General features: G+C 32.3%; 2 protein-coding genes across 4 annotated transcripts in view; one reads left to right on the forward strand and one right to left on the reverse strand.

The window, feature by feature from the left end:
* The window catches only part of LOC127284897 (paired box protein Pax-6-like), a 110,697-nt gene that overhangs the window by 2,777 nt on the left and 84,189 nt on the right, over window positions 1-23,731 (reverse strand). Inside the window, exons 7-9 of one of the 3 annotated variants that reach the window (XR_007843541.1) lie at window positions 2,313-2,572; window positions 1,970-2,217; window positions 266-688 (exon numbers count right to left, since the gene is read on the reverse strand). Coding sequence is in view for 2 of the 3 variants with exons in the window: in XM_051310611.1 (XP_051166568.1) it covers window positions 381-688; window positions 1,970-2,217; window positions 2,313-2,572 (816 nt within the window). In the remaining variant the exon portion in view is untranslated. The remainder of the gene's footprint in view (window positions 1-265; window positions 689-1,969; window positions 2,218-2,312; window positions 2,573-23,731) is intronic. The other 2 variants (XM_051310612.1, XM_051310611.1) reach the window with 2 other exon arrangements.
* On the forward strand, window positions 19,132-22,631 carry LOC127284901 (swi5-dependent recombination DNA repair protein 1 homolog). Its single transcript, XM_051310618.1, has 3 exons — window positions 19,132-19,255; window positions 19,435-20,226; window positions 22,039-22,631. Exons 1-3 carry the CDS (start codon window positions 19,250-19,252, stop codon window positions 22,504-22,506), a joined length of 1,266 nt encoding a protein of 421 aa, XP_051166575.1. The 5' UTR covers window positions 19,132-19,249; the 3' UTR covers window positions 22,507-22,631.

The raw sequence follows: 23,731 nt of genomic DNA on the forward strand, positions 1-23,731 counted from the left end.
TATGATAGTCGATAAATAAAGCAATTATCTTAAATTTTCCGGTGTTGCACTCCTGTTATACAAAAATTGGAAACTTTTGTCTGAGGTGAAAGAAAAAAAATCAAAATTTGCGTTTTCTTTCTTTAACCAATTAAATATTCTCTTTTTTTTCTTATCTCGAAATTCGTAATATTGAAAGAAATCCGATTTTCTTTTTTTTCTTATTGAGGGGCACGCTTTTTTTTTGTGAAAAAAATCTAAGCGTGCAAAAATCAGTTTTCATTACCGGAATATGATTAGAGAGTGCGGTCTGTCTGAGGTTCAATAGCGGTATCCGTGGTAGCCATAATCCATCGGCTAAAGGGCAAGCAGCGAGTGCAGTGAGTGCGGTAGACACTCACCGGTCGAGGTGGCGTTCTGGTTGTACTGATTAAGGCCCGCTGTGTGATAAGGTTGTGTTGGACTGCAAGTGGGCCTTGCACCATAACCCAAATGAAGTGGTTCATAGCTCGATGGTCGTGCAACACCACACGAATAGCCATTGTCACGCTGTTGAAGACATGCACCAGGACTTGGACCCACTGTCATTCCAACTGTCATTCCCATTGGGCCCATTCCACCGCCTGACGATAATGATGACATACTGGTTGTGTGTTGATTTTGTTGACTTGCGCCTGACATCGTGAAACTTGGCATCGAACTCATTGGACTGAATTGAATACAAAAAGAAATTTTTTTTTGTTTAGTATATAGAAATAGAAGACAATTTAAAAAGTAGACCAATAGTAGTAAGTAAAGGCAAATTTTTTTTTGCAAATAAGTTAATTTTATTTATTTGTTGGTATTTTATTATTATATCAAACGCAACGAACAGATGTACCCCTTGAGAAATCATTATTGAAAATTAATTTCAATTATTTAGATAGATTTAGTGAGAAAATTTTAAGGTTATATCAAAATTCAAAGACGCCATTTATTTGTAAAAAAAAAATATTGACAAAAAAATGAAATTGAAACTAATAAATAAGAAATTCAAATACAAATGTTGTGCTTTTAGATTATATGTTAATGGTCTGCAAAATTCTATAACGTTCATTGTTTTCATTTCTAAGCATCCAAATAGACAACAATATATACTGATTATAGTTTAAAATTATCGTACTTTTTTCTTTTCGATTTATTAATGTTGATAATTTTCTCAATATTTAAAAATTTTTTAATTATTCTGTACTTGAATGTTTTGAAACCTGTTGCATTTCTAATGCGAAGTTGTCTTGTTAATTGTTAAAATAATAAATTTCCTGCCACGAAATGGCGGCTCTCTCATTGGTTATAATTATTGCAATTTCAATTACATTTCATTTAAAATTATTTCACTTTTTTCAAAAATCTCAAAAAAGTCTAAGAATTTTCCACACTTTACGTGCTTTTTAGGTGTTACACTTTTTTTTGAATCACAAGTGATTCTGTTGGAATTCACCACGAATGTTGTTAACCAAGAAGAGCACATGTTCGTTTCAGTCTGCTATCTATGCGATTGTAACGTAACGAGCGAGAAGTTTAGGAACTAACAGCTTCCGAAAAAAATTGTCCATTTTCGTACATGCACTATACAGAATTGGTTGGTTTCCATTCGCCAATAATTCTCATCAACTACCGCACCTTGCTCTAGTAAAAATTTAGTGACTTTATTGTTAAAATTAAAAGTTACTAAATATTTACTAAGAACAGGGTGCGGTAGTTGACGAGAATTATGACAAATGTCCAGTGGGGATTTTGACGAGTAGAGACAATGGAAACCATCCAATCATATAGGGCCAAAGAATGAAAATTTTAATCATAAATCTTAAGCTTTTACATGAGAGAGAAAAGGACAAAAGCTATTTCTATCCTTTTCTCTCTCATGTAAAAGATTTACGATTAGAGGTTTCATTCTGCTTAGGCCTGCTATCTTTATATTAAAAAATTAAGCAAAAAAAAGTCTTCTCACCTGTATGAATCGGGCATACTGGGAATTCCCGGATAGACGGAAGGTGCAAAACCATGATGTATTCTTGGTGGTGATGGTGGCGCCTGTGGTGGTGGTTGTCCACTAATAATACTCGATGGCGGTGGTGTTGGATGTCCTCCTACTAAACCAACACTTCCAGAATGTTGTTGCTGCTGTGGATTATCCCTCCGTTGTGTTCTTAATTTTTCCTCGCGCCTCCACTTTGCACGACGATTTGAAAACCAGACCTGAGTTAGTGGATGAGATATTTATCAATCTATATATAATCTATATACATTAATATAAGATCCTTATAAGAATATACAATTTTACAAGTATTCACCTGTATTCGTGCTTCCGGTAGACCGATTTTGCCAGCAAGTCTTTCCCTTGCAAAAACATCTGGATAGTGTGTTCTCTCAAATTCTTTTTCAAGAGCGTCAATTTGCTCATTGCTGAAACTTGTGCGATTCCTTTGGAGTTTTCTTTTAAGGCGCAAACGTGCTTGGTCATCGTCAGTACCACCGGATATGCTTCCAGCATTGCTATTGTCACCGCCGCTATTTGTTTCGTCTGAATGTGTTCCACCCTCGAGATCAGCAACTGAAACAAAAAAAAAAAATAGGAAAATTAAAATATATGAAATATAAAATACAAGTAATCTGTGGCATTAAATGAGAATTCGGTGAAAATAATCAGTAGAAATAAGTTAACAAGTGAGATATGTGCGTGTACTTGCGATTGTGTGTTGGAGATATATATATAGAGGAGGAAGGCAAGCAGGAAACAGGCAGGAGGCTGCAGGCATCGCCCGGCAAACCTTATCGTCGGTTTCTGGGTGAGCGCTTCGAAGCGTCAGTGGGTTTTGACTCAACGACAAGGACGAAGGTGTAAGAGGACGAGAGTGAGAGAGAAAGGGATGGATGACGAAAGCAAGAGGAAGGGTGAGGAACCGACGGAAGGAGAGAGAAAGAGAGAGGGGTAGTGCGATAAGACGCCAGGCGTCCCGACGCCGCTTCTATCCTCCCTACGATGGCAATGTACGCTTCTGTCACCCAACGTGAATTTCTCTCTCTCTCTCTCCTCCTCCTCATCCTTCCTCTCTCTCTCTTACCCTATCCCACACTGTGTGCTAATGGAAACCTGATAACAACCCCCCCAGGGTTTCTATCGGGCCTGGCATGGCGACCCGATATGTACACGCCAAGCCCCGTCGCGTCGAACGCTCGAATCTCCGGAACCATCCCAGTGTACGAGTATTTATAGAAGCCCCAAGAAGTTTCAGAGTCTCTTCTTTCTCTCTCTCTCTCACACACACACATATAACTGCAACTCTGAATCAAAAATCAGTTTCTTATATTTATAATAATAATAATATATATGGAAGATTGTGTACATTTTCCTCAAAATTCTACTTTCTGTTCTCCTTCATTTTTTTTCCGCAAAGCAAGAATAGATTCTTTAGACACAATCGTAAGAATGAGTTAGAAAAGGATATAGCATATATCTTTGTTCTTTTCTAACTCATTCTTCCACTTAGGGTTCTGTCACATGGAGCAAATTTAGTCTCTTACTTGCTCCATTTTGATTTAAAATCTAATCCGCTCCAAGCAACAGAGTTCTTAGTTTTCTTTGGTTTTTACGTTCTTCCGGTTTAATGACATTTTTAAAAGTCGTGCCATGGTTGGTTTCCATTGTCCCCACTCGCCATTTGTTATATATATAATTCTCGTCAACTACCGTACCCTGCTCTAGTAAAAATTTTACGACTTTATTGTTAAAAGTAAAAGTTACTGAATTTTAACTATATAGAGCAGGGTGTGGTAGTTGACAAGAATTATATGCTCTAGTGAAAATTTAGTGACTATTGTTAAAAGTAAAAGTTACTAAATTCTCACTAGAGCAGGGTGCGATAGCTGATGAGAATTTTAAGAAATGGCGAGTAGGGAATTTGGAGAGTGCGGGTACAATGGCTACCTTCCAAATATTCTACTAAAGTTTGTTAAGGGCTGTTTTACAATACTTTCTTTACATCGATAATTTTGAAAATTGTCCAGAAAATAAAATTACGAGGAAGAAATTCAGTGAGTGATATTAGGTGTCGTATTGGATTCAGTGGCTGAAAGCAAGTGTTTCATACTAGATAATGAATAATTTGGGAAAATAAAGAAGAAATTCGTTAAATGTGATTATAGTGTCGTTTTGGATTCAGTGGCTGAAAGCAAGTGTTTCATACTAGATAATGAATAATTTGGGAAAATACATAAAGAAGAAATTCGTTGAGTGTGATTCAGTGTCATTTTGGATTCAGTGGCTGAAAGCAAGTGTTTCATACTAGATAATGAATAATTGGGATAAATACATGAGGAAATAGGGAAACATATATGGTGGTATTCATAACCGCACTCTGCTCTAGTGAAAATTTAGTTAAAATTACCAGTTACTAAATTTTCACTATGAGCAGGGTATGGTAGTTTAATAAAGTCAATTTAACCGCTTATGATTCGTTGGTCTTAGGGATTTAATCGCTGATTAACTTTTAAATATAATATTAAATAAAAATATTTATAATTATAGTGAAGATAAGACTTTGAAATTCGCGACAGAGTAAACTTCTCGCGGATTATATGAGGTTTTGGTTGTACCAAACTTGCGCGCTTAACGTCTTGTGTAGCATGCACGTACATCCTTAGGGAAGTTCCCTCTTCCGCAAACGCAGTAGGAGCTTCTCGTCGTTAAACGGTGGATAAAGAGAGAGTCTTGGGAAAGGAGAAGGAGGAAGAAGAAGAAGAACAAGAAGAAGCAGTCGTATATGGGGAAGGGTTTGAGTGCGGTTAAGGATACGAGGGCTAAGGTTAGGTTATGTTATATACTGCAAGAGTAAAGTCGCTTCACTCCTTTCCTCGTGAGCGTATAATCTTGCCTTTATATATATATATATATAGAACGCGACACGAAATACATACCCACAAGGATCGCGGATGAGGTTAACGCGACGAGGGTGTCTTAAGCAGCAATTAAAACCATCGCATCCCCGACAACTTGAGAAGCAAGTTCTGCCTCTCTACTTCGCGAATATATATATATATATTCTTGGGATGAGTCGCTCGCTCTTCCAGTCGAAAATGTCTACATCTTCCGCAACCCCTTATATGTGTATGTGTCATACGCAACACTGCTCGCTAGTGGGTACAAATTTGCTTACAGTTGCACTTTTATTTAGAAAGAGAAAGGGAGAGGAAAGCTTGCTTCGTTGCTGATGATTGTCACTAAAATTTCAGTTTTTAAAAAATTTGAATCAATTGCGTAAATGCTGTGTAAAATTTGGAAAAGTGGCACTTCTATAACAATTTTTAGTTTATGGCGTAAAATTGCGTAACCGTTTACCACCGGAAGCATATATATTTCAGAAATTAAAATATATGAAAACTTCTAGAAACCCAGTAAGTCGAATGAATATTATAAAAAATTGCTTCCTGCTTTATTATAATTTATTTTAATATTTTCATTTTTACAGATTCGGTGCTACTATTTGGTCGTGATTTTGTGTATTGTAAAGTTAACCTCAAATAAAAGTTTGAGTCCACTTTTATTTATTAAAGCAATAACTGTTATATTATAAAGAAATCGTTTTTCATTTTTTTTTTAAGTTACGTCGCCATTTGAACGAGATTCGATATGTCAGGTCGGTCTCTAATGTCAGAAAGGCAGTGCCAGCTGTACGGCGAGTGAGATCTTCTCTTCTCCCCCCTCAATAATATTTTGGAGGGGAATCGTTCCATCCTCCCATTCTCTCAACACTATACTCTCTATACCCATCACCTCGTCGCGCATCCCTTGTCCTAAAAATCTCGTCTCGCATCTTCTCCCGGTCCAGCATATTATATCCACCAACCGCGATGCGCGCTCGTTCGACCGTGATGGCGCGGAACTCCATGTTTCTCTTCTCAATAATTTCAAACCTAAGAATCATTCCACCATTATTATTGCTCTTGCAATACAAAGAATTAAAATTTTTTTTTTTTTGTTATAAAACATTTCGACAACAGAAGTTTATTTTTAGGAATTTAAATTTTTAGAAGTAGGAAGGTATTTAAGTTCAAGAATTTGTTGCAAATAGAATAAACGGTATATACAATTATATATATATAAAGGAATTAGTAATGCGAAAAGTCAATTGTCGACCTAAAAACAAGAGAAGAGAAAAATAGAAAAGTTTCTGAAGCGTGTAATGAACAGCACAAGCGGTGCCACGAGCCCTTGAAAGCTTTATTAATTTCGATAATACTGTTCGTGTACTTGGCTAAACGTTGCTTCATATATATATATATATATTCCCGAACCAACATTGTTGGCAATGCCAGTGTATATAACAATAGCAGTTGATTGCGCATTGTGGTAACGAACCGCTGCCGCTATCAAACTTTATTTCCTCTACTCCTTGACTGCAATATGGAGAAAAAAGGTTTCTTTAAATTTTACACTCACAATATCATTCAAGTGTTAGGTATATACTATATATATATATATACTCGTATGTGCCATTCATTTATTTAACTCTAATGTGTTAATAAGTAAACTTATCTTATTATATTTTGAAATAAATACCTTAATAGAGAAAATAGAGTTAATGAAACATGTAACCCTTTGAAAATTCGCGTGGCTTCAATATATATCAAAATTTCGTCAACTGCCGTTTTATTATATAATCTCAAGTATTGAAATGAAAACAATGCTTCAATTCTTAACGAATGGTGCAACAAAAAAATACAGTATACCTTAAATGACGTGCTTAAAGTCGAAGGGAACAACTGCTGTTCCTATACTATTGTATTAAAAAGCTGTGCTATAACGGAAGTGAGCTGCGGTTCTCGATTATATGTACACTTAAAAGTGGCACACACCGATTAAGGATATATAGGATTATTGTTTTAAGTGCATATATTATTTTCTTAAACGAGCATTTACACTCAAGAATCAGTCTTATTATTTGCATATTTCAAGATTATAAAGAGAGCAGAAAGAGGAGAAAGAGAGGTTATAGGGTATTTAAATTTTATATCCCACTATTGGGAATTAAGAAAAAAAAATTAAATAATTGATGAATTTATTTTTGTAAACTCTCTCTAAATTTGAATTAGTGTCAAAATTGTACTAATTCAAATTAGTATAAATTCCCAAGCAGCACGGTAAATTCCCTGAATATCCCAGTGGAATATTCTTATGATCTTCTAGGAAAATCAAAATGTCCGCATCATGGGAATATTCCACAGTGACATTCAGGGTATATTCCAGTGATATTGAGGGTATAATATTAAAGGAATATTCCAGTGATATTGAGGGAATATTCCACGGTTATATTGAATTTTTTTTTTTTGAAATAATAGAAATGTATTATAAATTATGTTATTTGAATAAGCAGGAAGATTAAAAACACGTTTAAAAGAAAAATTCAATATAACCGTGGAATATTCTCTTAATATCACTGGAATATTCCCTCAATATCACCTGAATATCCCCTTAATGTCACTGGAATATTCCATTAATGTTACCGAGGAATATTCCCTCAATGTCACTGGAATATACCCTGAATGTCACTGTGGAATATTCCCATGATGCGGACATTTTGATTTTCTTGGAAGATCATGGGAATATTCCACGGTGCGGTATTCAAGGGATATTCAGGGGATATACCGTGCTGCTTGGGTTTCTATACATAGTTTTTAGTACACGCGGAGAAAAATGGAAAAACGAATAAAGTAACTTTTACTATACTTTAAAAGTAAAACCTCTGAACTGACCGCAGTTTCTGCGTATTTCTGACAATTTTTACTTTAGAAATATATATAGTAAAATTTACTATTTTCGGAATAATTTTTACTATTTCAGAAGTAAATTTTACTATTTCAGGAGTAAATTTTACTATTTCAGGAGTAAATTTTACTATTATAAGACACATCGGAAGCCAATTATCAAAAGCATAATTCCTATCCATCTTACATCTTAAGAAACTATAATGCATTTTAAGATGTTTTTGAAATCTTAGAAGCAAGTTGTAAAAAACATTTTGGAGAGGCTACCAAAACATCTTAAAATAAGATATACTTCTTTTTGCAGTGCGTATATAGAATAAATATATATGACCCGTCGCGAAGAAAGGGACCTTAGAAGCAAAAGAATTATAGGTTATGTTTATGACAATTTTACACCTTGATTCAAAGATTCTTTTCGTTTTTGTATAACATAAAAATCAGTTTTTATTATATGGAAGACTTAAACATTAAGAATTAAACTATATTTTCACTTAGAAATTTCAAAATATATAACCTATAATTTTTTTTCCTTCTAGGGTCCCTTTCTTCACATATATATACACTATGCCTAGTATTATATTATATATTTAGTCACTTTTAAAGTTAAGAGGCAGAACGAAAGGGCATGTAATATGTTCCCGTGCCAGATGCGTACTTATGTCGAATCAAATGATGATACAGATGTTACGAAATGAGGAGCTAGCTCAGGTTGGTGCATATCCCACACACCAGTCCATATATATATAATATAATATATATGTGAAACGTGAAAACTCTCAGTAGACCGCTGATACAAAATGTTCCGCCATTATTAGGGTTGCTAATGTCAAACAATAATAATGGCAATGTGTTTAAACGAAAAAGGGGAGAGAGGGGGGCTGTCCCTACTGTCAACGCATCTTCCCCTTAAGCATATGAGGACTCATATGCTATACATATATATATATATATATATATATATATATATATATATATATATATATATATAGTGAAGCTATCGAGGCAACACCATAGGTGGATCGTGTGTTGCATTATAGGGCTGTTCCACCGTGACACCTCGCACCCCTCACGATTATCATTTTTAACTCGACTAGAAAGCCAGGAGTCGACAATGAGCGGCCATGATGCGTTAGTAACGGCCATTCATTTATTACTTGAATGGAGAGAAAAACCGAGAATCAGAAAATTTGTACTAAATATATATATAGGTGTGTCAAAATTTTATTTGACGGGATTTAAGAAACAGAAAAATTGTAGGTTATGTTTATGATAGTTTTAACTTATAATTAAAACAAGTTGCTATTATGTAAAAGCAAAATTAGGTTCTTCTTTTTAGGTCCCTTTCTTCAGAGTGCATGCTTTTAACTATGGTAAAACTATTATAAACATAACCTATAATTTTTTTTGCTTTGTATTAACAAAATTATCTATAATCATTTTAAATAGTTCAACATAACGTATAAAAATGTTTATAGATTATAAATAGGCCTATAAGTATAGAATAAAATCTTTAATCGTAAATTTTTAACTTTTACATGAAAGAGAAAAGGATAGAAATATCTTTTGTCCTTTTCTCTCTCATGTAAAAGTTTAAGATTTACAATTAGAGATTTCATTCTGCTTAGGCCTATTTATACTATTTTTTACAGGTTATGTCTATCTAAAGGTACACTGTAAAAAATCTTTTTGGAGATTGTACATTCACAATTTGTATTTGTGTTAAAATTTGTAAAATTACTGTATTCAATAAGGTTATGTTACTACATTAAAAAAAGCACTTTTACCATTTTCTGTAAATTTACTACTTTCAAAGTGAGTAATAGGTGACGGATGCAACAACTAATAATATGTTTCACCTATTACCCACTTTGAAAGTATAGTAAATTTACAGAAAATGGTAAAAATACTGTTTTTAATGTAGTAACATAACCTTATTGAATATAGTAATTTTACAAATTTTAACACAAATACAAAATGTCAATAAGGTTATATGTATTAGATACATAACCTGTAAAAAAATAGTATAAACTATAATCTATTAACATTTTTATAGGTTATGTTGAATTATTTAAAATTCTAATTATATATTAAACTAATTATATATTAAAAGGATAAACAACGAAAATAAGAAGCTTTTCACACTTAAGAATTAGAGAGAAATGGATGATGGGTAAAGTGCGAAGGAGGAAATGTTGGCAATTCCATTATAGCAAGAAAGCAACGAGCCGTACGGGTACATAAGCAGCTCACGCTATAGAGGTAATATTATGCGATTCATTTGTAACTCTCTCTTTTTCTCTTTCTCTCTTATTGCATATTTGACAAGGCCCTACAGTAAACATTCCTTGTCTTTCTCTCTTTTCTACCTCTGTCATCACTTCATCTCGTCATTTTCCACCGTTCGTCCCGCGTGCCCATTCCGCAAATTTAACTCACCCCCAATCCTCTTTGCCAACAAACGCTCCAACGAGCTCCTACAGTAAATCTCCTTATGCACGACTCAATCAAATTGAACCGCCGCCGCCGCTACCGTTTGCCCGTCACAATTTCTGATTCATTTTACTTTTATATATACATACAAAAATTTCTTCAAGTACGATCACGTTTTTCATTGACGATCACAGATATATTGTTAAACCTAACCTTAAAATTGTTTTAAATTACACACCTATAAAGGTATAATTACTCCGTTGGTAATTGGTTAATTACCATTACTTATACTTATACTTACTTATACTTATACAAATTTGAATATTTTAATCGAATAAAGAATTCTATTTATTTTCAGTATAAAATATCATTAGTCGGTAAAACAGATTTGACTGTTTCAATCAATAAAGAATTCCACTAATTCACAGAAAATTAAAAGGCATTAAAATAAGCTGCAACGCTTCTTATTTTAATCCAATTTTGCTTATTTTAATACCAAAATGGATTAAAATAAGCAAAATTGGATTAAAATAATAAGCGTTGCAGCTTATTTTAATGCCTTTTAATTTTCTGTGAATTAGTGGAATTCTTTATTGATTGAAACAGTCAAATCTGTTTTACCGACTAATGATATTTTATACTGAAAATAAATAGAATTCTTTATTCGATTAAAATATTCAAATTTGTTTTATCGACTAATGTTATTTCAGTCGCATATTCATACTGAAAATTAGTACAATTCTTTACCGATCAAAACAGTTTAATCTGTTTTACCGACTAATGATATTTCAGTCGAATTCCATATTGAAAATTAGTCGAATTCTTTACCGATTAAAGCTGTCAAATCTGTTTTACCGACTAACGATATTTCATACTGACACCGAAAAAAAATATTCTGAAATTTAGAATATATGCTTGACATCTATTTTAGAATACTTTATACTTAAATTCAGTTTGTAATACTCTTTAAATTAGAATATATTCTTCGTACTTAGTATATATATATATTCTAAATGTTAAGAATATATACTGAAGACTAAGAATATATTCTAATTTTAAGAATATTACATACTGAAATTAAGTATAAAATATTCTAAAATAGGTGCCAAGTATATACATATACACTAAATTTTAGAATTCCTTTTTTTCGGTGGAAAATTAATAGAATTCTTTACCGATTGAAACAGTTAAATCTGCTTTACCGACAAATGATATTGCAGTCGTATTCCAAACTGAAAATTAGTGGAATTCTTTACCGATCGAAACAGTTAAATCTGCTTTAGCGACTAATGATAATGTAGATTTGACGTAAATTAGTAATAATTTCACTAATTTTCAGTAAAGTATACGCCTGAATTTCAATATGAAAAATGTTGATTCAATGCCTCTTATTTCTTCAGTGAAATCGATTCAATTGAGATTATAATTTCTCTTACGAAAGAGATATTGACGTATTCTGACTTATTGCAATTAGCGCAATACAAATATTCTATTTTAAGAATATATGAGAACTATACATATTCATCATCGTGATATGGGACCAATTAAATGATCAAGTTTTGATTTTGCTTATATATATATACATATATATGAGAAATTTTCAAAGTGGGAGAAGCGCGTACAAGTTTTGCTATACTGCCACTCACTAAATAACGACGATCGCGATACGGGCGGGCGGACCCGCAACACGGTGTGGAGCTCGCGCGATTACTTCCGGCCTCTTGAGCTGCGATGTACTTTTGCAAGTTTCACTGAGACTTCCACCTTCTCCTCGACCCCAAAACCCCTTTCTGCCTTCGTCGTCGTCGTCGTCGACGTCCTGAAGCGCAATAGTATATATATATATATATATATATATATAAGCTCCGTTTATGTTTCAAAGTTTCCTTTTTGATTTCGCCCTCGACACAAACGTCAAAAACAAGTGCGTAATGTATGTATTCACGCACTGTAATTTCTTAACTGGAAAAAAAAATGGAGGAAAACATTTTCGAGAAAATTGCGATTTTAAATTCAAAAATCTGTGTAAGTAAAAAAGTTTTAGATAACGGTATTCTATATATAATAAAAGACGCGCACTCTTTTGGAGTTGAAGAAAAGGAAGTTGATGATAAAAAATAATTTTATTCCTACAAAGTTAATGATTACTCTCTAAAACTGAATTAGTAGTTTTCTACTAATGAAATAGTGCAGATTCGGTAACCAATTGAATTAGTAACAGTTTTGACTCTTTTTTAGTAGAAAACTATATACTAATTGCTAGTAGAAAACTACTAATTCATTTAGTAAGTCGTATTTTTTACTATTTCAAATTAGTAAGCCGATTTACCCCATGAATTAGTAGTTTTCTACTAAAAAAGTGTCAGAATTATTACTAATTCAATTGGTAAACGAATTCGCACTCTTTCATTAGTAGAAAACTATACTAATTCAGATTTAGAGAGTAGGGAGTTAATACATATATCTAATAATATAAATCACTTTTGGAGTTGATTTTTAACTTCAAAAATTTTATTCCCAACTTCAGTTGCACTGTAAAAAATTTCGAGAGTTAATGGCAACCGAAAGTTATGGAAGTAAAATTTTTGGAGTTAAAAATCAACTCCAAAAGTGAGTAACTGTGTACAATTGCTCTCTAAATCTGAATTAGTATATATAGTTTTCTACTAATGAAATAGTGCGTTCACGTTTATCAATTGAATTAGTAACAGTTTTGACTAATTTTTAGTAAAAAAAAACCTACTAATTGCTAGTAGAAAACTATTAATTCATGGCTTACTTATTTTGAAATAGTAAAAAATTCGACTTACTAATGAATTAGTAGTTTCCTACTAGCAATTAGTATTTTTTTTTTTACTAAAAACACAGGCACACAAAAAGTAAAATGTGGTTTGGCCGAGACACTACTCTAGTCTATTTTCATGTATTTTTCCACGCTAAATTCGAATCTGAAGTCAGAATTATCAGATTGGCTTTTATTTTTGAGATATATAAACTCAAAAAACTGCTCAGAAAGAAAAATAAAAACAAAAAGTTAAAAAATTTTTAAATGTCACTGCGATAGTGTAATTCCATGTATATTTTTTGTCGCTGAATCCGAATCCAAAGTCAGAATTGTTAGATCCGCTGAAATTTTTGAGATAATTGCAAAAAAACACAAGTAACAAAAATTTCAAAATACTCAAAATCAGTTTTTTGGAATTATCTTCAAAATTTGAGCGAATCTAACAATTCTGACTTTGGATTCGGATTCAGCAACAAAAAATATACATGGAATTACACTATCGCAGTGACATTCAAAAATTTTTTAACTTTTTGTTTTTATTTTTCTTTCTGAGCAGTTTTTTGAGTTTATCTCAAAAATAAAAGCCAATCTGATAATTCTGAGTTCGGATTCGGATGCAGCGTGAAAAAATACATGGAAAATAGACTATAGTGTAGTGTCTCGGCCAAACAGCTTTTTATTTTTTGTGTGCCTGTGAAATTAGTCAAAACTGTTACTAATTCAATTGGTAAACGAATACGCACTATTTTATTAGTAGAAAACTATACTAATTCAGATTTAGAGAGTGTGATAAACAAAATACAGTTAAAAATTTCTACAAAACAACTGAAATTAAAAATTTTGCGAGAATATTGAGAAAGGACTATAACATGAATAAGGATTTACCTATAGCATTCGCGACTTTATATATATATATATATATATATACGAGTTTGGATGATAGGGCGAAGCAGCAAAGCGGTGGAAAGTGATTAAACGAGTGGTGGATAGGGTCGAACTTCGACGTGCGCTAATATCTCGAGCAAACTTTGTGCCTTTACATGGTTGGTTAAACGTGCAAACATTGACTGACGGTACCCATCTACACCTACTGTCAGTTTTGGGTATCCCTACGGCACCACTCACAAAGTAGATACATATATACAATTTCTCCTCAATCCCACATCAAAACCTTTTGTAAATTTTTTCGTTTTTCATTTTTATATATTAAACTAGTGATGTATTCCTCGCTCGGTTAAAATTGTACTTATTGTTGTTTACTTATTGTAGTTTATGTATATTATACATATAATTTATGTTTTAAATTAATATCTTATTAATATTGTATAAAATTTATCTTAAAATTGGAAAAAGATGTTACATAAAAATAGTTTGTAAGATTTTCTAAAAGCATATATGCAAAGTATTTTGATTTATTTGAAAATAATAGAAAATAGATTTTTCAAGGAGGGTGTCGAGGTCACGGGGTCGGTGTCGTTTTTCGAAATTTGTTAACTTAATATAATAGAAGATGTTTCGTTTTAAATTAAGAAATGTTAAAATTATTAAGTTAAAAACATTTGATTTTAATGACACTTAAAATTAGACACAATATTATAGGTTACTAACTAAAAATTGAAAAAACAACAATAAATAATAAAAAATAATAATAAAAAATTGAAAAAATCAAAAAATTCTTAAAAAATTGCAAAATAACCCTTTTTTGGGATAAAATTGCAAAATAACCCTTTTTCGGGTTAAAATTGAAAAATAACCCTTTTTCGGGTTAAAATTGAAAAAAGATGTTACATAAAAATAGTTTGTAAGATTTTCTAAAAGCATATATGCAAAGTATTTTGTTTTATTTGAAAATAATTGAAAATAGATTTTTCAAGGACGGTGTCGAGGTCACGGAGTCGGTGTCGTTTTTCGAAATTTGTTAACTTAATATAATAGAAGATATAAGTATCACATAGTGTACTTCCACAGCAGGAATTTATTATTTATTTCTTCCCCACTTGGAAAGATTTCCCGGAAAGTGCCCCCTCGAGGTTCTATCAGAATTCCGCCGGAACTTCCAACGTAATTCCGTCGGAATTCCAAAGAATTTCCGATGGGATTCCGACGGAATTAGGACTCTAAAAATGTTGAAAAAAAAAATTAATCGGAATTCCGTCGGAATCCTATTGGAAATTCTTTGGAACTCCGATGGAATTCCGACGGAATTACGTTGGAAGTTCCGGTGGAATTCTGATAGAACCTCCCGGGTGGCACTTTCCGGGGAATCTTTCCAAGTGGGTCTAAACGGTATTTTACGACAAATTATTTTGGTAGTATCATCTTTATTATAATCGAATTTATCTATATACTGTTATTACTATTAAACTATACACGTTTGCCAAATGAATGTGGTGTGTAAGTCAAAGGGTGATTTGGAAACTCAACACAAATTCCCTAATTCGTTTATGGCTTACAAAACGAGTCTTTTGGGAGTAGGTACATTCAACTGGTTGCCAAACAGTTTTGGCTCGGTTTCGGACTCCCAGGGGTCTAATACTCGTCTCTATACTCCAGAAACCATTTTAAATTGATTTAATCAAATTCAATTAAGATATACTTAATGAATAGGTTTTGAACCGTGTGTTTGCTTTTATTTTTATATACTTTTATTTCTCTTTCTCTCTTTGCGTAAAACCACGAAATTAACAGATTTTACAAACTTCATTTTTAATACATTAAGATATTGAATTATTTATCATAGGAAACATCTAATTATACTCGCCCATAGTTAATATAAATTTTTATGAATTTAAAATAGATAACAAAAATTTTGTTTGGTAAAATCTTGTACATATCTACTACTGCGTTTTTAAACTATGAATTCCCAAAGGAATGATTGTAAAAGTAAATTCAGTGTAGGGTTAGCATATCCTCCCTTCATAGACGATTAATCCAGTTTACTCGCAGACGCCACCCTGCAGGGGGTTCTCTTCGTAAGTCGTGAATCCGCACAACCGACCCCCGCGCTTAAATATATTCAATTACCGAGTCTTCGAACTACCATGCACAGGTATATTCAACCTTATAACAAAGTACACTCACAAGTCCCAAAATAGTAAATAAAACATCTAAAACGTTTTAGAATGTTTCATATGTCCGTCAAAATAACGTACGTTAAGAACTTTTAAAAATGTTCCTAAAAACATCCCAATGGGAAATTTACACCATTGTCAGCATTGGCCTAATATTGAACCATCATTGGTCCTATAATGGCTCAATGGTTATACCATTGTCAATATCCCATACTAGGATTTTACAACGTTTTATGTTCTAAAAACGTTCCTAAAACATTTAAGAATGTTTTATGTTCTAAAAACGTTCCTAAAATATTTAAGAATGTTTTATGTTCTAAAAACGTTCCTCTAAAACATTTAAGAATGTTTTATGTTCTAAAAACGTTTTTAGAATGTAGAGCATTTCTTAATACGTATACGTTATTTTGGCAGATGTATATGAAACGTTCTAAAATGTTTTAGGAACTTTTCTAGAAAATCCATAATGCTGTTGGGTTGTTTAAACCATTACTGTTAATTTGCGAATGTTCCAAAACAGTACATACCTAAACACCAATGATTTTTAATTGTTAAAATCCTGTTCCATTTACATTCCTAACTTCTATAAACATAACCTAAACATAACCTTCTTGCTACCCCTTTCTTCAGTGCACAATATTGTATGTAAAAAAAAGTTTGTAAATCTGTAAATACTAATTCCAGATCAAAATCTTATCTTCTGTGCTTTAATTAACTTTTGAAATCAAAAGTACTTAAACCTTAAAACGGTATACATACACATATATATGACTTTGACAATCACGCTAGTGACTCTTAAACAGACTTCTATCACTAAAAAAGAAAATGTGAATGTATATGTATATGTACTATGGGGCATCGGAGTAAGAAAAAAAAATATAAAGCAATCAAAAGGAGAGGGAGAGAGAAAAAAAGAGGAGAGAGAGAGAGAAGGAGAGAGTTAAGCCTGCAGGCTGCAGACAGTGGCAATGCTATGGGCACTACTGCCAACATGGCAAATGCAAGCCCAGAAGGGAGACAGACATCTCACCCTTCTTTTGTCCCCGGTCTCTGCCCGATATTGAAATGGAGTCATTTGAGTGTGAATAATTTGCTTTGGCGAAGCCTTCTCTCCTTCCCCACTATTCCCCTTCTCACTCACTCACTCTCTCCTCCCTCTCTCTCTCTCCCTATATATATCTCTCTCTATACTATATACCTATCGCTTTTCTCCTATCCGATCATTTTAGGATTCGTCGAGCACACCAAACATTTGGGGCGATTCTCCCGATATCGAAATTGTTATATATATATATATATGTCAAATGCCTAAAGATAAAAAAATATTTTTGTAATATTAATTTAAATTTTTTTTTTGTTAAAACCCATAGGAATATTAAATGCAAAATTTATTTCTTGGAATACTGAAAAAAATATTGTTGAACAATAAAATTCTGTAGTGCAAAACTGAAATACCGTAATTTTTTTATTTAGGTTATGTTGCCAACTATGTTTTTTCTTCTGAAAAAAAATATAGAGATTAAAATTATGGAAAATTTGAATTCAATTTGATAGAAATAATTATTTCTATCTTCTATGGATCAAATTTTCCATAATTTTGTATATTTTTTTAAAGAAACATAGTGAATAACATAACCTATAAGTAAAAAAAACTATCTGTTTCAGTTTTGTACGGCAGAATTCTATTTATAAAAACAAATGTATATATTGCCGCTGGGTTCGAGGCTATGTTTGACAAACATAACCTCAAAATCCAGAGCCACAGGTCAAGCATAACCGCAAAATTCAAACTTAACTTCAAAATTCAAGGTCATTGGTCGAACATAACCGCTAAATTGAAGATCACAGGTCAAACATAACCTAAAAATCCAAGGTCATAGGTCAAACATAACCTCAAAATTCAAGGTTCCAGGTCAAACATAACTTCAAAATTCAATGTTAAAGGTCAAACCTAATTTCAAAATTCAAGGTCATAGATCAAACATAATCTCAAAATTGAAGGTTATACGTCAGGAGACCGTTGAATTCGAGACTATGTTCGACAAACATAACCTCAAAATTCATTGGTCTTGACACAAAATAACTATATATATATATATATTTATAAAAAATATAGACATTCTGTTGTTCGGATGCTGGTCAGATTGGGAGCAAGTGAATTTATTAAACGTGAATCGTTTACGTCGCAAGAACAATGACACGCGTTGAGAATCGTAAATTGAGTATATATAAATCGAGTTCGGAGGTACTCAAACGTGTGTATTTGTATGAATGCATTCTCATTTATGACTCGGGGATTCTAAAATTAAAATAACGTAATCGACTGCACAATTCACTTTCTCTTTGAGAATACTAATAAAATCTATCCATTCTTAATAAATACCTATATATATATATATATAAATATATAAATTTTGAAATAAATATTCATAATTTTCTAATTTAGGTAAATATATTCATAGAAAATAAAAAATAATTATTATAAGAAATAAAATGTTGAATAAAAATTTTATTTCGAAATAAGCACAAGACAATACAATTTCAGGAAGTTGTATAAAAAATTATAATATTTGTACTCTTACTTTAATTTTTTTTTTTTTTGCGCACTTCCTACTATATATCCATTATTGGAAAAAGAATTTATCCTCATTTGTGCGAAGAAAATCAGACTGATCATTCAAGAGGAAGACAAACTTTCTTTATGGAAAAATCGATTTTGAATTCAATGAACAGTACTTGATTATGGACTTACGTTGGGAAATATGCTTTTTATAATAGAAAAAGGATTAAATACTTATATATCGATAAAAATTATCCTCTCGCCTTTATATATATATATATATATAGTTCTATGTAATATCAATTTTAAAAAAATTAGACACCGTTAGAAAAAGAATTATATGAAAAAAAGTATATTCCGGGAAGCATATTCTTTGCGGCAATTTTCATGCGGTTTTTCAGAAGGTCAAATCAACGCCAAAAGCGAATGTAAAGAGACCGGACGATGAGCAAATAGCCTGCCAAAGAGGATTCATTGCTTTTAAGAGGCCAATGTCATCCGTGTGAAGCATCAGGTTGGTTGCGGGGTGTTTAAACATGCAAAGCGCGCTCCATTCGAGGTGTATAAAAGCCGTGACTGGTCCCCAAATATCAGTATCTTCAGGACAACCAACTAAACAATATGAGGGTAATCAAAAATTCTTCCTCTTTTTTTAAAAAATCTTTCCTATATTGATCTCAATTTTTTTTCTCCTATCAATTAATTAATCCTCTGATTTTTTAATCCCTTTATTTATTTATATCCTACACTTGAGAATTTTGTTATTTACTAATTAATTCTTTTTTTCTATTTCTGCATTAATATAGACGTTCCTGATTTCAAGTATTTTGGTAGTTCTGGTCGCCGCTGAGCCACCGGCCTACAGGCAAAGATACTATGTTGCACAACAGAGAGAAGAAGTCACACAGGATCCATCATTAGCTCCGTACGCTCCCTCAGGATGGAAACCTAATGGACCTGCCTTTAATTTGCCTCAGAGACAAGTTCAACCATCACTGAATGAATATGGATCACCTTCGGCTCCTCAAAATCAGTACGGACCACCTTCTGCTCCTCAAAATCAATACGGACCTGCAGCAGCGGCTCCTCCAAATCAATATGGACCACCTTCTGCTCCTCAAAATCAGTACGGACCTTCAGCTGCTCCTTCAAATCAGTATGGACCACCTTCTGCTCCTCAAAATCAGTACGGACCTTCAGCTGCTCCTTCAAATCAGTATGGACCACCTTCTGCTCCTGAAAATCAATATGGACCTTCAGCAGCACCTTCTCAGAATCAGTATGGACCACCTTCAGTTTCTCAAAATCAGTACGGATCACCAGCGGCACCTCAGAAACAGTATAGATATCCGGCGGCACCTCAAACTCAATATGGACCAGCAGCAGCAGCTCCACAGCAACAATATGGATCACCAGTGGTTCCACTAAATCCCTATACATCGCAACAATTCGAAGCATCGCAAAAATTCAGAGCTGCACAAAAACAAACCAATGTTCCTCAAAGTAAATACGGTCCTCCCGAATACACTACCACTGAATATCCAAATACCACCGAATTTGATGAACCAACTACTGTGAAAGGTCTCACTGAATCGGAGGTGAGTTTCTTATTTACTTTAGTTTAAAATCTGACACAATTTTGAAGCACAACTTTAAAATCAAATACAATTTTGAAGCACAACTTAAAAGGAAACACAATTTTGAAGCACAACTTTAAAATCAGATACAATTTTGAAGCACAACTTAAAAGCAAACAAAATTTTGAAGCACAACTTTAAAATCAGACACAATTTTGAAGCACAACTTTAAAATCAGATACAATTTTGAAGCACAACTTTAAAATCAGTTACAATTTTCAAGCATAACTTACAAGCAAATAAAATTTTGAAGCACAACATTAAAATCAGATACAATTTTGAAGCACAACTTTAAAATCGAACACAATTTTGAAGCACAACTTCACTGTAAAAAGAAGGTACTAAAATAGTACCGATTTTAGGTATTAAAATAGAACCAAAAGCCAATTTAGTACCTAAAGTTGGTATTAAATTAATACCTCTCGTTTTACAGTGTTTAAAATCAGATACAATTTTGAAGCACAACTTAAAAGCAAACAAAATTTTGAAGCACAACTTTAAAATCAGATTCAATTTTGAAGCACAACTTTAAAATCGAACACAATTTTGAAGCACAACTTTAAAATCAGATACAATTTTGAAGCACAACTTAAAAGGAAACAAAAATTTGAAGCATAACTTAAAAGGAAACAAAATTTTGAAGCACAACTTTAAAATCAGACCCAATTTTGAAGCACAACTTAAAAGCAAACAAAATTCTGAAGCACAACTTTAAAATCAGACACAATTTTGAAGCACAACTTTAAAAGCAAACGAAATTTTGAAGCACAACTTTAAAATCAGACCCAATTTTGAAGCACAACTTAAAAGCAAACAAAATTCTGAAGCACAACTTTAAAATCAGACACAATTTTGAAGCACAACTTAAAAGCAAACAAAATTCTGAAGCACAACTTTAAAATCAGACACAATTTTGAACAACACTAAAAATAGGGTTTTGTTTTGACAACAAAACGTTTGGTTGGTATAGTTAAGCAACCAAAATTTTGGTTATCTCAACCATTTTCTTTCTAATATTAATTGTTAACCAAAGATTGTCACAACCGATTTTTGAGGCAACAAAAAACTTTCTTAAATACCAAATATTTTGTTATCGAAGCCAAACTCTTCTTTCCGTGACTATTAAAAGTTTGAAAAATTAACATATTGCAAATTATTCTAAAATCAGTGAAAAAGAAAATTTACCATTCTAATTTTTGCAAAAGAAATCTATTTCTAATGTTAAAGTACATTGACTCTATTTTGATATAAATACCAGAGAAAAATAAGCAATTAGTATTCCTTGCGAGGAGAAATTACGTAAGAGTCAACATTGGATTATTTTTACTCAGTATTATCGTTCACGCAAGGACGTTTCTTTCTTCATTCAGAAATTAGAACTATATCCAAAAACAGTTAAATTCTTTTGTTTCGGATTTACTCAATTTATGCCGCGCACTTATAAACGTTTTCTGAGAATTTAAAATCCAAATGCTTCTTTCTTTTTTTTTGGCTTTATTTGCGTAACGTTTAGTCGCTCATCTTCTCACACAATTTTAATATTCAGAACGTGTGTTGCTTAACTTTCGATTGCCACTTGAGCGCGTGTCATGTACCAAATTTTTTTTTTCAAGTCCCTGACACACAGTGTTTATATGCGTCTCTTGAGAAATTAACACACTCTTTTGTCAATTAATTATTTCTTTTCTTTTCAACGCATGCATGATTTTTATGTTCCAAAAATTATATGTTGGTTCCATTTAAAAAAAAAAAAAAACAAATATTTTCACACAGTCAGAGCCAGTGAATTCAGTGAATGAATTGGGCGAGGAAACAGGTGAAATTGATGAGCAACAAAAAAAATCCGGACAGTACTTTGTGGCCCTTCCTGATGGACGACTTCAGCGCGTTCGTTATGTAAGTCGTGAGGACGTTGAAGCAATGAAGTACTTTGCAAAAATTCGTGCCGATAATGTTGAACCATTACGTGGACCAATTTATTCATATGCACCATTACAAAAATTACAAATCACACCGGGATCATCACAACTTGGTGTATCAGTGTCGGCACCCGTTCCAGTTGAAGTGTCAAGACCTGAAAGATTATTAGCTCCAAAAGTTGATATTCAACCACTCGCACAAGTTCAATATCAATTGGATAGTCCTGGAAATGTGATTCCTCTTAGTTCTTCATTCAGTACATATACGGCAAATTATCAAGTGCCAGCTCCTTCTGAGCAAAAATTCATTATTTCTGTATAAAAAATCGCTTTGAAAAAAAGTGTAATTCTTTTTTTAAGTGCGATGACTAAAAAATAGAGGAATCTATTTATTGTACATGTTGTAAAAACTAATTTATAGTGCTAATAAAATTGATTTTAATCGGATTTACATTTTGTTTTTTTATGTTCTGCTAAATAATTTCAAAACTAATTTTATTTGGCAGAAAAATTTGTGCGCAAATATTAAAATTGACTAATCGCAGATAATGATATAAAATTATGATTGATCGGTTTTAAAATTTATCCCCAAATTTTTTTTGCCAAATATTTATTCGAACAAAGGAAAATTTGTCCTAAAAATAAATTCTAAGTAATAAAATTTTGTCAAATGAAAATTCTAACTATCTAAAACTTACATATGTATGTCTTAAAAAGCGTTGCAGATTAAGGGTCAAAAAATGTATATGTCTTTTTATAATTTTTTTTCCATTATTTTATTTGAGCACTTAATTACCCTAAAGTACACTATAAAAATAATAAATTAAAAAATTTTCGTTAATAATTTTATATATCTGATTGTTAAAATATATATATAGCTATATCTGTAAACTCAATCGGAAATTGAATTCCTAATTTAAAATAACATAAATCTTTGATATAAATATATTAAATAGAGATTAAATATTTGAAGCTTATTGCCAAATAGGATATTGGCTAGAAATATGAACGGTAACATATATATATAGACACTTTATATACAAGTATGTGTGATAGTATAGACGCGCGCTCACCGCAAAATTCCAGAAATTTAATATCGAGTTCACCCCCGCCGCACACAGTATATAGGAGCATAGGGAAGGCTGTTTCATAAGTTCCTCTGTACATATACATACGTATATATATATATATGTATATTCCCCTAAGTTCCCCAAAACCTTTAGAGGTAAAGCCCAAATTATATATAGATATAAGCGTCGCCTGCTGTGAGCACAAAATAACAGGCTAAACAATTTAAATTAAAAAAAAATTTCTTTCATTTCTATATATCAAATTAAAATTTGTATATAGTTTGATGTCAATCAACCGATGTAATTAAATCTGGTCAAGCGGTGGAAAACGTGCTGGCAAATCAATTAAATCGACACTATGATCAGTTTCCAAATTCTCTCCTCGTTCCTCCTTTATACTTCTCGGAGTGCGCATCTATATATATATATATATAGTTATTTGAGATAGTATTTGACTAACAACCAAAACTTGTAAGG

Source organism: Leptopilina boulardi, unplaced genomic scaffold (assembly GCF_019393585.1).
Source record: "Leptopilina boulardi isolate dan_hultmark-lab unplaced genomic scaffold, ZJU_Lbou_2.1 LbouV2_327, whole genome shotgun sequence".
Classification (NCBI taxonomy): Eukaryota; Metazoa; Arthropoda; class Insecta; order Hymenoptera; family Figitidae; genus Leptopilina; species Leptopilina boulardi.

Excerpts from the sequence above, each read along its gene's own strand:
- LOC127284901 (XM_051310618.1), top strand. Across the intron at positions 20,227-22,038 it reads AAGGTCTCACTGAATCGGAG|TCAGAGCCAGTGAATTCAGT; the intron begins GTGAGTTTCTTA and ends ATTTTCACACAG.